This window comes from Triturus cristatus, chromosome 2_1, assembly GCF_964204655.1.
Source record: "Triturus cristatus chromosome 2_1, aTriCri1.1, whole genome shotgun sequence".
NCBI classification, from domain to species: domain Eukaryota; kingdom Metazoa; phylum Chordata; class Amphibia; order Caudata; family Salamandridae; genus Triturus; species Triturus cristatus.
This window is the reverse complement of record NC_140581.1, coordinates 1,061,020,526-1,061,037,057: the sequence shown is the minus strand read 5'-3', so window position 1 is coordinate 1,061,037,057 and position 16,532 is coordinate 1,061,020,526. Positions and strand designations below refer to the sequence as shown.

General features: G+C 43.0%; 1 protein-coding gene across 1 annotated transcript in view; it reads left to right on the top strand.

Annotated features, from left to right (window-relative positions):
* The window catches only part of DDIT4L (DNA damage inducible transcript 4 like), a 44,891-nt gene extending 33,529 nt beyond the window's left edge, over positions 1–11,362 (top strand). Inside the window, exon 3 of the mRNA XM_085640849.1 lies at positions 9,730–11,362. Within this exon, the coding sequence (XP_085496975.1) occupies positions 9,730–10,232 (503 nt within the window). The 3' untranslated portion in view covers positions 10,233–11,362. The remainder of the gene's footprint in view (positions 1–9,729) is intronic.
* Positions 11,363–16,532: the final 5,170 nt, after the last annotated feature.

Here is a 16,532-nt window from a genome sequence, read left to right as displayed (position 1 = left end):
CCTTTTATACGCCTTAATGGAGCGATTCTCTTCACAAGTGTATTGATGAGGGCTCTTACGGTCTCCTCTTCCTTTGGGCGAAGACTGGTTTGCCACATTGACCAGAGAATATTGTGGTTAAGCTTTCCCAGCTACTCAGGTCTTCGTCCTTCCACCTTCGTTGCTTCCAGTGTTTGCTTGGTGCTCTGGATGAGTTCTAGGTAGGTGGCTGCGCATTTAACTAACTTGTTGTTAGTTGTGTACCATAAGGTTCTCCGATAAGCAGAGATCACATGTGCTCTAAAGGCAATCGACAGGGCTTTTTCTTGTGGAAGATGGTCACTTTCTGATCTCTCACCATAACGGAAGAGATTGCAAAATGGAAAACTCAGCAGAGTATAACCAATCTCAGATGTACTGGATTTGGAATGATCTGAGAGTCCTGGCAGTGTATCTGGGGCAAAGAGACCATTCAGAACACGAAGGCCAAGATGCTGTAAACTGCCAAGTAGCAGCTCAGCTGGCCTCTTTTATAAAAAAAAAAAAAAAAAAAAATCTTTTTCGTGCCAATGTTTTGTTGGTGTGGTATAGCCCAGTATGAGTCTTATGCCTCAAATTTCGTTCAAGGGAGTTAACTCATGAGCCATATTGGAATGTCCTGAGACGGGAGTTTGGTGTCTGCTCTAGTTTTAACCTCATGATCCGGTCAGTCAGTTTGATTGCAAGCTCCGTGCTCGCTTTTTTGCTTTGGTGAATATATACATTCACTGTTATGATGGTTTTAGTAAGGCCTTCAGGAGAATCCAGAACTATTTCCACAGATTGCAGGCTATCCCTGCCTCCCACTTCTTTTCCTTCTATAGCATTGGCTGCTGATATGTAAATGGCAAGTCCCCCCCCCCCCCTTAAAGTGCCTTTGCTTGAGAGCTTTGGTTACGGCAGTGAGGAAGTAGACCAAGCCCCCCAGTGGCACTGAGCCCTGCCCCCATCTCTTGTAGAAACTCCACTTGGAGGACGCGCAAATAGTAAAGGATTTCTGGATGCGTTTGCTGGCCAAGCCATCTTTGTTCCACGAGCACACTCAACATTTTATCTGTCTGGGAGCTTACGTTTTTCATTATCATTTTCTGGTCCTATTCAAAGCACCCAATAGCCAGTCCCAGTTTGTTTTGGTGCTAGGCGGGGACTTGACTTCAAGGCGTGTTCACTGTGCTTATTTCTATAGGGCCCTTGAGATTTTCTCAGTGTTTCTCACGACTGAGTAAGCTTTTTGCTCGGCTAGTTGGTGTCCCTTCAGACTTTGTATTGCAAATTATGGCACAGCCCTTACTAGTTCTCACTGGACTTGGTCATAGTCATATATAGCTTTATTCGGAGCCATAACAAAACGTCCATAAAAGCATTTACACAAATAAAAGCAGCAAGCATCAAATTAATTTCACTACATTTCAAAAAGGGTTAAAAGGCGATTTCATCATAAAAACAATGTTAAAAAACAACTAGTTAAATTCATTCAGGTACATATAAAAAGTTATGGACAAAAGGACAAATTGCGAAGAGATCACCACTACACAGAGTTATATTCTACAAATCCTAAAGAGATTAAAGTGCATTTATACAGTCTTCCTCATTTCCCACGTCCCGTTTTTATTGATCCCAGTTACCTTTGTGATCGTGGCTCATTGGTATATATTCCCATTATTGTACTCTATATGGCACCTATTGTCAGCTTCTTTCTAGCATAAAACACTGCCCAGAGGAATGATGACATACTGCAGCAAATCTCTAGTGTTGGTAATGACTGCAAGTATAAATATGCAGGACGACATTGTTTAAAATTTGGTGCCTTATAATTGCAAAAATATACCTCTTCCTATACTTAAAATAAAATTTACACAAGAACCACATGCCTAGTGTTCTGGCGCAGCCTGCCATCCCACGGACAATTTACCAAAATTAGCGGTGAGTTCTGACCTGTGCGCCCAGGGGCTATCAGAGTTCTGTCTTTCCTGCAGTCGAGGTGCCACTGGGCCCCTGGTTTTACCAGAGCGCGTGGTGTGACTTGCCCAATGTTAAAATGGAACTCCATAAAGCCATGACCACTCTGTTGAAGTTGACTAGGCCTGGCGCAGACTTGTCATTTCAGACCACTTTAAAAGTGCAAATGTGTAGGTTTTGTGGTATGAATTGATCATAGATCAAGTGAGCAGTTCGATTAAGCAGTTTAAATGGTGTTCCTAAAGTGGTTTTCTCAATCCCTGATTCAATTAGGGCTACTTTTTCAGCCTCCAATGAGAGAAACAATGCGATGAGGAATGCAGGAGCAGGCCGACAGGGGGGTGAGGCGAGCTATGATATTTGTCATGCAGACTTTGAAGCCTAAGGTTGACCACCTGAATTGTACTATCTTTCAGGTGTGATCTTGCGAAACCCTATGTGGGGAGCAAACCGCACCGGCCACCTCCACACAGCGCAGAGAGCCTATTGCCGCCCACACACTACATACTGACACGTGCTGCTCCAAAAATGCTCACCAATCACAGCACTCTGTATTGTGCTCCAGACCGTGCTCCACGGCTCAGCAGCACCCGGCTTATTTTACTTCCTCTTGGTCCTGCTGTGGAGTGCTGAATGGAGAGCGGTGCGGTAAAGTTCCGAAACCAGTGCCTGAAGTCGTAAGTTGTGAGGGGGTGGAGGGGCGGCACGCTGGCGATCTACACAGAGCTCCTGCCTGCTCCAACCATTGAACTGCAATGCTGGCCACGCCCCTAATCATTAGAGTCCACCTTAGAAATGATTATCCAAAGTACCAGCACAACATAGAATCAATATCAAAACTTGCAACATACTCCTAAGCACTGGTAGCGATAGGATATTCAATATGAATACAAAGTATGGAACTATTTGGCAACACTGCTTGAACTCTTCAACTTTGTACAATTAGTGCAGTTTATATTGTGTGCAGTTTATATTGTGTGTGTGTGTGTGTGTGTGTGTGTGTGTGTGTGTGTGTGTGTGTGTGTGAAACAAGTGATGGGACTAATTCAGAAATGGAATTGGAAAAGGTTCTAGACCATCAGAAGCAATTGGAGTAAGGAAAAAAAAAAAACGAGTGGCAGACATGCAACATTCTGTTATGTTGCAGAGGTCAGGGAAGTGTGCAGAATAGATGGGCACTGCAATCCTAATCCCAACTTAATTTGAATTTCAGAGGTAGAGCACTCGCACTTCTGAGCAGGAAAGGGGTAGTTTAAAGCAAATACCCACCCTTAGCATGTGCCCTTTCAACAACTGCCCTACTTGTTGACTCAAACCATGGTCATCTCTAGCGAAGGGAATCTTTTTCCTTTATCACCATTTCTCGCTACTGTACCACTTTTCTTTCTCACCTCCTTGTTTCTGGTTTCCTACTCTGCTGATTCTCTTTTGCTCTTCTCTGCCTCCCTTCTTTTTTTGTCTTCATCTGTTTATTCTCCTGTATCTTCCCTCTCCTGAATCTCCTCATTCTCTTTCCGTCTTTCTTTTCCTCATTCTGTATAGCTCCTGTTTCTATTTTTCCCTTATTTCAATAATTTTCCTCTATATCTGGCTATACCCCTCCATCTTGTTTGTTCTTCCTCTTGCCATCTATCTCATTTTTCTTGGATTATTCAGAGGCTTGAGTGTGCGCTGAGAACCTGCAGGACACGCAAAATGCCATCAACCGGTACAGCGTATAGTGAATGTCCCCAAATGCCATCTAGTACAGGAAGCTGCAAATTAAGGACCTCCTGTCTTGCAACTGTAGGTTATTGCCTAAGCCTGCATTGTCCAATCCAGCAAAGCCCGGCCATCAATGCAGACAGGCTATTGGTTACACGTTATGCCTTAAGAATATGAACAGTAATTTTGAAGGTGCAGTGATATTACAGTTAACCCTAACTGTCAAATCTTTTCAACCTTTTGATCATAAAGCTAACCATTCAAAATCAAACGGGAAAGATGTCCTAAAATTTTTACTTCATGGCTATTGTGCATGGATTTTAACCAGTAAGAAGCCTAAAGATGTGTATAGTAAATTATAATATGCCATACTTTCCGTACATATCCATAGTATTGGTGTGTGCCGTTGTATTGAGTTGGCATCTGAAAAACATGGTGTGCTGAGGGAAGTGGTGGTGTTCGTGGTTTGTGACAACTCAAGTAGGAGGCATGTCACATAGGTAAGCGTCCATGCAGAAGATGTCCTGTTGCTCTTGAGTTTGAACTTTTCTGAGCAATGCATCTTTGATCTACTTGACTCTTGTGTGCTACATAAGGGATGTGACGCTCCATTTCAGAATTTCTGTGCACCGATCCCTAAAGTACAGAATGAATCGGATAACATTGGTTTCAGTCTCCCCTCTCAAACGTATGAAATCAAAGGAGTTATTTGTAGTGCATCATTGGCCTTGCTGTTGCACACACATTATTTTGGTCTGGTAATTCTAATGTTGTGCATACAGTCAACCTTACTCTCTTGCCCACAAGCCCCGCGCTGCACAGGTCCACTGAGGACTACAAGTGATGAATTCTTGACATTGCTCCACTGCCTTCTTCATGTCAGTTGCTGGTTCCCTGGAAACATCAAAGTGACATTACACCACCTAGTCAAATGTAACTCTTCCCCTCACCTCCATCTGTGTAGTTCTATCCCTCCACACAGCCAGTGACTCCCAGCAGCTTCATCAATAGGGAACATTCGCACAGGAAGTGACGTCGCTGAATTTCCTCTCATCCATCTGGATATGAAGTGACATTGTTTTCCCGCCAAAAATGTATTTAAAAGAAGCTAAGCAAGAGGACTTTGTTTTCCACCTACCATCAGCACAGGAAATGACATCATACCACCCTGGACTCCTTCCCTCACCCAGAACCTAATTAATGACCGCTGCGAAATTGGTGCACTGCCGGCGCACCAGAGAAAAGCTCATCTGCACCAGTCCGTGCCTGGACCACACCCAGCACCAGGAACCCTGGTCAGATTATTGCCCAGTGGTACTCTGCAGCACACCTTTAGATCTGTAATTACAGGACGACATTCCCCAATTGCTGCTGTGCCTCACCTCCCATCACGGTAGCTCTCACCTGTACCCACTGCCGGTTCTCCAGCAGCCACCCACCCACACCCCAAGCAAATGCTAACACTCAACATCCCTTCTCGACACACACCACACAAGCACTAACCATGCTTATACTCTCACCCTATACAACACTAAACCCACACGTTGGCACCCACTCACATTCATCCTTAACACACTATCACTCGGCAAACACACAACCGAAATATAGGACCTTCTGAGCAGCGACGCACCTGACATCCTCTTTATCAGAGACCTGGCGCAACCCCTCATCGGCTACCGACAACACTACAGCAATCCCAGTAGGTTACAAGATCACTCGACAGGATTGACTTCACAAGGAAGGAGGACTTTCTATCATCTACAAGCAATTCATCAAGTGCACATCGACCGAGAATGCCACCCTATTCATGGAACACCTGCAATTCAATCTGCAAATCTCTGGAACTTCACCCTGAACTGAACCCTCACCTAATTACCACCTGGACCATGGGACACCTTTACCATCCTCATCACTGACTAAATTGCCCTGCTCACCTTTGGCTCCAGAGATTACATTTTCCTTGGTGACCTCAGCTATCACCTGGAAGACCAAACCAACCCCTACTCCATAGCATTTCTCGAAAGCTTCACCAACATCCGACTTGCCCAGCTCGTCACAGAACCAACACACACCCTGAACCCACCATATCCACCACAAGCGATTGCATCAAATACAACCCCACCACATAGCTCACAAGTACTCACCTCGCCATCATCCACTTCCAAATCAACACACCTGTGGTCAACACCCCTACTAGGTTCAGCATTCCAAGCCGCAGTTGGGGCAAAATCACAGAAGCAGACTGGCTCAGCACCCTTAGAACTGATCAAACTAGCCCCCCAAGACAACCTCGACAAGGACATCAACAAATGGATCATGAGCTGCTCGGACTCCCTTGTGCCCATCCAACCCAACAGGCATAGTAGATGAAACCAGGCAAGCTGGTACACAAAGGACCTCAGACACCAAACGACACTGTAAGCAGCTAGAAAGGAAATGGAGAGCCAGCCACAATACCACCAACAGAGCTACCTACAAGGCTGCTCTCAGATGCTTTCACCAGAAAATTAGAGACACCAAGTAGAAAGCACTGGTGGACACCATAAAAGGGAACTTCAACAGCTGCAAGGATATCTTCTTGATAGTCAATGATTTCACTTCTCTCAGTGACAGTAAACCGCATTGCTGCCTGCCAACAACTCTGGAACAACCTATCCAACTTCTTCCACAGCAAAATCACAAACCTCTACAGCCACTGTGCACACCAACCCAAATCCAGAGAACTCATTGCTAACCTACCCACCACCAACCAAGACTGCCACCTAACCAAATCGAAAACCCTTGGCAGAAACTACAGCAGCAATCATGTGGACCATCATCTTGGGCCCCAACGGACCCATGCTTCCTTCACATATACAACCTAGGAACATCACCAATCTGCACCACCCTAACCCACATCAACCCCTCTGTCTGTTACTTTCCTGGATGAATGGAAACTTGCAGAAGTCAATCCCCTCCTCAAGAAGCCCACAGCTGACCCGAATCAACTGAACAACGTCTAACACTTGTCTGCTCCCCTATCCAGCCAAAGTGATTAAGAAGGCCAAGAAGCAACTCGCAACCCTCCACGAACATCGCCATCCTCTAGACAAGACAATAAGGATTCAGAAAGAACCACCGCATCGAAACAAGCAATGCTCATCAGGGCCACCGACCTTCAATTCATCCTGGATCAAGGATAAATAGTGTCCCTCATCCTGCTTGACCTCTCCACAGAATTCAACCCTGTCTCTCAACTCCCTCATCCGAAGACTCCACGAGATTGGCATAGAAGGATCCGCACTTCAACATATACATGACACCATTGGCCAACATCATCCAATCACAAGACCTCATTGTCATTTCCTACGCCAATGACCCTAACTCCTCCTCTCCCTGACAGACAAGACAAAGACCACAAGAACCAATTTCACCAACTGCATTATCAGGGTAACTGACTAGATGCAAACCAACTGCCGGAAGCTCAACTCTAACATGACGGAAGTACTGGTCTTTGGCAACAAGACCTTCCTATGTGATTCCACCTGGTGGCCATCAGAGCTTAGACCAACACCCCCAGACCATGCAAAAAATCTAGGGATCACCCTAAATGACCAACTCAACATGGCTTTTCAAGTCTACAGTGTGCACCTTGTGCTTCCATATCCTCTGCATGCTGTGAAAGATCTTCAATGGTTGCCTCAGAACACCAGACGGATCATCACACGAGCATTCTTCACCAGCAGGCTGGGCTATGGCAAAATTCTGCAATGGAATCTCCAAACAACTCCTACATAGACTAGACCATTCAGAACACTGCCTCAAGACTTGTGCTTGCCCTCTTACGTGGCACCAATATCTCGCCACACCTCAGTAAGCTTCACTGACCACCAATTCAGAAGCGTAGACTACTCAGACTTCTCACGCGCACATACAAAACCCTGCACAACACGGGACCAGAATACACTTTCACAAAGACACCAGACACATACACTCTACCTCACTTTCATTCACACACACACACTCCCTGCATCTGCAAAAGCTAAACTGGAGGTTGCTCATTCTCCTACATCACACCCAAGACATGGAACGACCTCCCTCAACATATCAGAGCCTCCGTCTCACTCCTTGAGTTCTGCAAGAAGCTGAAGACCTGGCTCTTCATAGAAGCACCTACCCTTTTTCCAAGCTCCTAGATTCCCTCTCGGGTGATTGGTGCACTATATAAATCATCAAAACACAACATTAACATCTTTTTTAGGTCTGACTTGCTTGCACATCTGTCTGGATAAACGTATTACCAATTATTTAAATCACCATTGAGGCTTTTGGCCCCTTTTTGTATGAATATTTCTCACTGAATGCTAGTGGCTGCTTGGGGCATCATTCCATCGCCTATGAAGTTTTCATTGCAATTCATGAGGGCCTATTTTCCATCTCAAGGACGTTGAATCAACACTTTTTTTTTATACACCAGTTGTATACTGAATGCAATTATTTAGTTTTGTACTGCAGCACGCATTACCTGTGTTTTTAGTAGTCTCAAAATCCAAGCTAGACCTATTTCATGAATAGTTGTTTATATTGTTTGATAACCTCTTGTTTAAATTTTGTAGTAAGTAAAGGCACACTGGTTTCTGTTGGCCGTTTTGATGGTGCGTAACCATATACTTGTTCACTGCTCAAACTCCCCAAGTCCTGATTGGTACCACCTAATGCACCCACATGTACCTCTTGCTTGGTATAACCATCAAGTCATCTCATGGACGACTCGGTTGATCAGAATTTAAGCAGGGACGATATGAAACTCCAGTAAGACAGCTGAATGTTATTGGGCCACCTTCTCACATGAACATTCACAGATTGCCTTTAAGTAGGTTTGAACAGGCAGTTTATTTGCGGTGTAAATTACGCAGTGATACATCTTGTTGAATTGAATCATTTTTAATAAATTGGAAATAAAGCAAACCGCATTATGTTGAAGACTAACTGAATGATAAAAAGTAATAAACATTAAGCTAACACTTATTTTTTTAAGGCTTCTTAAAGGTCTTATTGTTCAAAGATGTTGTCTATTATACCAATCTCTACTCATGCATGGCAGCCATTTAGGAAACTGGTTTCTTAGCCATCATTAGGCAAGTGATCTTCTGAGTTGGTGTGGTTTAATTTTTGTATGTCTATTTTAAACAATCTGCCTGACTATAAAAGTGAACATAAATCTACGTTTCAGTCTAGTGATGCTAAAAAACACTGGAGTGCGGTAGCATAAATACATTTACTGCTCCATTAAAGTGTTGTTCCCCATTGACCACAATTCTGAAGCAGCGTTCTCTGTGTGAATTGAACTGTCTTAATGGACTTCTGGCAGAGATGGAACATTTTTATGGAAACATTGGGCAGCATTAATATGGACACTGCTCTGCATATAGGATTTGCGTTTGTTCTGGTCCACCCCATTTAAGCATATTATCCCTTAGTAAGTTTACTAGAATCTATTGAAGTCGATTGGAGCCAATTCTTTTTGGGTGTACTTGACTGTGTTTTCGAGAAACGTCATTGTTTTTCAATATCACTTTTTAAGATACATCAACAAACTGAATTTAAATAGTATTTCTTTATGTGGTGATCTTCCTTAAACTTTCATGTGCATTCTGCCCTCCTTAACCTATGTTGGATGTGCTTAGGCTTACCAAACTGAAACCCCCAGACCAACTTTAGTCTACCACAAAAAAGAATGTGATAAGTGTCAGAAACGAAATCCATTTGGCTAAACTGGAATCATTACTTATTGCATGTTTTCTGTAACGTTGAAATGTGCTAATTATTGTGATACCTCCATTGTGAATTTAACTGTTAGAACTGGTTTTATTTTATTCTTATACAATAAGTGGGCTTCCAATAAATTTCAAGGCAATATTTAACAAAATTAGTTTAAATGTTGCATAGCTGACTCGAACAACATGTATTGCATGATGGCATGTCTTGTAATGAAGCATACACAAATTGCTCTCCCTTGTTGAGTTTAGTGTTTGGGGCATTAATGTGCAACTTTATTGCCTCCTACAGAGTCCAGTTACTGGGACAGCCTTGTATCTGAGCCCACCCTCCAGGAATCAACGGTGGAGTACAAGAACATTTGTAATCGTCTGGTGAAGCTACTGGAGGCCTCTCTTTCCAACTCTAAGCGACCCGAACTCCCCTTCACCAAGCTATTTGTTCCTGAGAAACTGACGCGGCGAATAGCGGAAGATGTTCTGAGACTTTCGGTCACTGAGCCCTGTGGTCTCCGGGGTTGTGTGATCTTGGTCATGCTGGAGGCTGGAAAACTGTGCAAGAAACTGGATACAGTTGTTTTCGACTCTAGTGTTGCCCCTACCTTTGAACTCATTCTTGTGCTCAAGCGCGATGGAGGTCCATGGCCCAAGCTGAGGGACTTCGTCCTCAAAAGGACTGGATTCTTGTTTGGGTTCCGGCAGGTCTTGACACTTGTACCCAGTTTCCGCCTCATGAAGAGAAAACTCTATTCATCCTCGGCAGGAATGGTTCTTCAAGAGTACTCACTTGTTTAAAAAGGAAAAATACTATTTTGATCATTCTACTCCAATAATTGGTCTTTTTAAACATGATTTTGGTAGGTTTGCCTAGGAGTATTACTGTAAGATTGCCTCTGTGATTCTTGCAGTTTTTAAATGATTGAACTGCCGGGCCTGTACCACTCAATGCTACATTTTAAGAGATTTTTATGATTTACAGTTCTGTGTATTGAAATGTAGGTTTTATTTGGGATAGTTATTGCACATTAATTTGATTCTTCTGTTCATTTTCTTTTTGTATTTTTTTTGTGCCACCTTACACACATGCATGCGATTCTTTTAATTCGCGTTGTTAAACCTACCCTGGGTTAGAAGTGTTCATTCTTTCACTGAGGTTTGAGGCACAGGTGAAAGGCTCGTTAATAAGGTTCTCTTTTCTTAATCCATATTTTCACATTCTCCCACTTGCATTTACTGTAGTGGCTGCTGGAGCGTTCTCTTGCTCCTCTACAGTTGAGCGCCCACCAATCCGTGGTCTGCATTTTGCCCAAGTTTGTTCACGAACCTTTGGCCTTCTGTAGCACAAAGCCTTGTGCAATGATTTATAATCAAGTACCACAGTTTTAATCTGGGGCAATTTATTAAGTCTAATCAAAACTGTTGTAGCTGGGTATTATACATTTGGTTTCAGAGCTGTACAAATGCACGTGGTGTTGCTGTACTTGGGAATAGCCTGTTATGTTTCTTCAAAGTCTAACTTTAATGTACTCCATGTTTTTCTGTTGAACAAATTCACCATATTCTGCAAAAAATAAACTAGTGATTGCACATCCTGCCCATCACACCCAACACACACATACTACTAATAACGTGCACATGCACTATATTTGGAAAACGAAGCAGCCTACTTGGAGTTAATGCTTTCACACTTCAATAATTACATTATAATTTAAGTAAAACATAATTTACACATGCGCTTTTTATAGTAAGATTTCATTTGGCTGTAAAATATGTACACTATTCCTTGCCACCTGATAGCATTTTTCTTTGTGCCTGAAATGGCTGTCACTCTGAAGAGATCAGACTTTTTTAGGGCAGGGCTTCAGTGGCTTTGTGAAATATTTTATATATTGGTCAAAAGATTTTTTAACAATAAATATATTTTAATTGTATATCCTTTTCCGCTCCATGATTGTGCAAAACGTAAAAAAAAAAAATCCACGTACTGTTGTAAAGATTGGGGTTAGAACATGGAGCCAGTCAAGAGCTGTGTACTGGGTTTCTACAGGGCACCAATTGAAGAGTGCTCTTTTTCCCCATACCTGACCACTACATAGCTGCTCATTTTCTCTCACTTAGCAATCTGCGATATCAATTTGTAAACATAAGGCGGTCGCTCTGCAGTGTAGATGATCTATTCTGCAGCTTTGGATCTCTAATAGATTCACTTGATTTTGAAACGTTAAATGAATTGGTATGTGTAAAGGATTCCTACACCTAAAGAGGTTTCTATGATCTTAAAAAGTAGGGCCTGGCAAGATCCAGCTTCTTAGGAGGGTCAGTAGCAGCTGGAAAAGGGCCACGTTAGAAATGCTTAAAAAAGGGTGCAAGCCAAACATCCACACAAATACAGAGCATTGAATGGTAGTGTTCCAAAGTGCCAAAGCCAGAACGGGGCAGGGTCTGCCCCAAAACTGAAGCGCCAGGATAGTTTTTGCAGAGTGAGTAGCTCGACCAGGAATGTATGGAGTAAAACTGGACAGGGCTTTCCTGCAGAACAACTTGCATGTGATGAATGACTAGGGAGGCAATACAGTTTATGCAGCAGAGAAGTTACATGGCAGAATTTAGATTCCCTTGTCACTGTTAAAATGGCTGATTCTGCAGGACCTGATGCCTGCCAATCTGATGTTTGTAAATGTCCAAAAAAGTTTCCCAATCCAGTCAGGGGCCAATTGGTGGCCATAACTGTGCATTCATTTTCCCTAATGGGTTCTTAGTGCATGATATTAAAGTGCAGTTTGAGGGGAAACAAGTTATCCGATTAGGAATCACTGTACATTATCGATTCAACATTAAAACTGCATTCACTTTAGTGGCCTATCCTCATTTGACCAAGCAAAATGACACCAAGATCCTAAGACAATTGGACAATACTGACCACTACAGCGTACTACCTTGTGATCCACTACTGGAAGTAAGATCCAAAATCCAACAAGTAACGGAACTGGCTAAATCACAGGACAAAATCACAGACAAAGAAGCTATCTATCTTAACAGCCATCCCTGCACCTCGGTGATTTACGTCTTACCAAAGATACACAAGGATCTACAAAACCTTCAGGTGTAGACCAATAGTATCTGGCTGTGGCGCCATCCTTGAGCCCATTGGCAAATGCATTGACTGCATCATCAAGGAATTTGTCCCGCTCGCCAACACTTACGTCCAAGACAGCATGGACCTGATTAATCTCATCGAGGATACCCCTTTTCACTATAGTTTCAGATTTGATGGTTGGCATGGATATTGAAATGCTTTATAACAATATTCCTCATAGGGAGGGTCTCTTGGTTATAAAGGAAATACTTGAGTCAAGACCACATCCTGCACGTATCCCCCACAAACTTCGTGATGTCCCTACTGGAGATTGCGCTAGGAAATAACTACTTCCTATACAAAGACACTTATTACTTACAGATTAAAGGAGTCTCTATGGGTGCCTGCTTCACCCCTAATTTCGCTGTACTTTACATACACAACCTGGAGAAAACAAAGATCCTTACCCCACCCAACCCTTTCAGGACCATCATTTCCTTTTGGCGTTGCTATATAGACACCTTGCTTATTTGGCAACAATGAGACATTACTACAGTTTGTGGAATGGCTTCACAATTGCTAACGCCACCTGAAATTTTACCATAGACCCCAAAGAAAATCATTCGCCATTTCTAGACCTTTCACTACAGGTGGAAGAGAACAAAACGGGTACATCGCTATTTAGGAAACCCACGGAGCAAAATACTCTGTTATACTCCAGCTTCCATCCACAGGGTCTACGCGATGGCCTGCCTTTCGGGTAATTCTTGATGATCTGCAGAAATTGAAAGTGGAGGAAGGATTTCTTTCGGAAGAGGCAATCCTTACAGACTAACTCATCGCCCATGGATCCCCAAAGAAACTGGTAACCAGAGCCCAGAAACGGGCATGGTACAACCACCGGGAGACTTTGCTCACACCTAAAGGAAACACACATGCACCCCTTTTTGTCTCCATTTTCTCCCCAACCAGCCATAAGATGACCAAAATTATAAAAAGGAATTGGAACACTGTTGCCCCTCCTAAGAATCTTCAATGATAGACCACTGTTCTCCTATCGCAGGGGTCGTAACCTGGCAGACGACCTAGTACATCCCATCACTTGGCCTAAGGCCAATGCCAGAGAAGACTCAATCACGAGTGCCTGGGTCCTACCACCAATAGCAGGCTCTGCCAAAGATGCGTTGCATGTTCAACCACACTGAACACCAAACAATTTGAATTCTATGGACAAAATTACCCACTAAAACATTTACCAACTGCATATCACACAACATTATATATGCTATAGGTTGCCCCTGTGATCTTTTCTACATCTAACAGACGACCCAAATGATTAAGGACAGGATCATTCAACATCACAGCCGCATAAGATGCGGCATATTAAATGCACCACTGGTACTGCACCTCCAAGTACATGACCACAATGAGACTGACTTCACTTGGCTGGTCATCGATCAACCTACCCTACCACCCAGGGGTGGTAATATGCAGAGACTTCTAAACAGATGTGAATGCTGCTGGATAGCGCATTGCATCACAATTGAGCACGGCTTAAACATCCTAGATGAGTGGAACAGTGCACTGACATGATCCTTCATGTCCCAAACACAGTTTACCTCATGTGTACATGCTCGATGCATTCCGATGATATGCCTGCTTTTACCCTTTTTTTAGTGTATGCATGCTGTCCACTTGTCCATTGTTCTCCCCATCATGCAATACATCAGCATTCCCATTTCCACTTACCCACCCTAGCACACCGGCAGACCATGTCTTCATTTTTTCTCTCTAGAATAACTGTATTGTTGTGGCCAATAACATTTTTAATTCTATGCATGTTCCACGCAATACCTTGCTATGAACTAACTTTCAATTTTTAATGTTCTCGCTACATTTACTTTCCTAAATACAACATTCATCGTTCATGAAATCACTGGCAAATGTCATTTAATGAACAGAGTGCCTACTTGTTATACATTCCACTGTTTTTAATTTCATAATTTATTTTTATCGCCTTCGCTGCTAGGCCCGCCCCCCTGTGCAAAGCCTTTTTTTTTTTTTTGGCTATTTGGGGTAGTTCACGCTTAGGCCCCTGTAACTTTTTGACCACATAAGGTATCCATGCCAGATTTGCATCCGATTCCTCCAACATCACGGGCATTCTAAAGGTACCCAGGGTATGTGGATTACCCCTGGAGGGGACCCAGAAATTAGCCAAAATACTGCTAAATTTTGTTTCTTTTGGGAAGAAAGTGCTGCAAATGAAACGTCTGGTCTTTTTTTCCTGCAAATGGTATCAACAAAGGGTTTGTGCGGCTGGAATCACCATTTTCCCAGCTTTCAGGGACTGACTGACTGACTTTTGTTTAGAAAACCAAAATTTTGGGCATTTTACTGGGGCATAGCCTATTTTTGCTATTTTGTTGTGCTTCAACCTTTTTTCCAGTTAATGGTAGAAATGGATATGAAAGAAATAATGGATCCTGGAAAGCTATACATTTTAGAAAAGTAGACAAAATTCTGAATTTAGCAAGGGGTCATTTGTGTAGGCCCTTCAAAGTTTATTTATAGAAAGTAACATTTGAAAATAGGAAAAATTTAAAATAAGTTGGAAAAAAAGCCATTTGTGTCAACGTTTTCACCTGTAACTTCTTCTAATTATGATAGATGTTTGAAAGCAATATGCCCTTACATCCGCTGGACCTTTTTTGTTGTGGGGATATATAGGACTTGTAGGTTCACTAAGAACCCGACGAACCCAGAGCCAATAACTGAGCAGCGATTATAATGGTTTTTATTATGTACTGGGTATATATCAATGAATATGGGAAAATATATACAGTGAAAAATCAGGATGAAATACACCTATGTATTTCTGAAATTGGAATAAAATAGAGTATAGAAACAGTAGCTATTTGCACATTTCCGAAGTTGTGAATACCCATACTAGCATGAGAATTATAGGACATTTTTCAAAGTGACTTCTTTTTTACACATTGTCTTTCATTTGGAAGGCAGAAATGCATCTCAAGTCAATAGGTAATAACAGTTGCTCTACAATTCTGTATTACCCTGAGTCTCCCAATAAAAAATGGTACCTCACTTCTGGGAGTAGGCCTTGTGCCCGTGACAGGAAACTGCACAAAACGCAACGTGGACACACTTCATTTTTTCAGTGAAAACGGACCCTTTTTTTGCCTAGGTGTAGATATTGAACCCTAGCTCTGCCGGCACCTAGGAAAACCTAGCAAACCTATCCATTTGTGAAAACTAGACACCAAGGGTAATCCAGGATGGGATGGCTGGTCTGGCTCTCACCAGGTTCTGTTACCCAGAATACTTTGCAAACTCAAACTTTGTAAAAGCAAAAAATATATTTTGCTCACATTTCTGTAGTGGAAAGTTCCAGAATCTGCGGGGATCCACAAATGTCCTGCCACCCAGCATTTCCCCAGGTCTCTCGATAAAAATGGTACCTCACTTGCATGGGTGGGTCAAGTACCTGTGGGCAAGGGCCCAAAACGTATTGAGGAGACATCAAAATTACCTACCACAAAACAACCTGGTTTTGCAAGGGGGGGGGGTCACCTGGGTTTTTGGCCCCGGGCTCGGTGGCCACCTTGGGAAACCTACCAAACCCACACATTTCTGAAAACTAAACACACGGGGGAGTCCAGCGAGGCATGGCTTGTTTGGACCCCCTGTTGGGTTCTTGTTGTGGAACCTTGTAGTTGCCAAGGGAATGTAATGTGGGGAGTGTTGGTTGGGGAGTTGGGTGTTTGTTTTCTTGGGAGTCAGATGTGCCTACTCGTCCTGTCAATTTCTTTCTAATGAAGAAACTTCTTACCGTATTGGAGTCCTTTGCTGTGGCGACGAGTTGACCGGGATGGGACAAGTTTCCCATGCGGTTTCCAGTTTCTTGAAGGCCATTCCTGAGCGGTGCGTTTCCTACCATTTTCTGGCCCTGGATGTTCTGTGGAAATACCGCCATGAGTGGATCGTACCGGTGTTCAGCC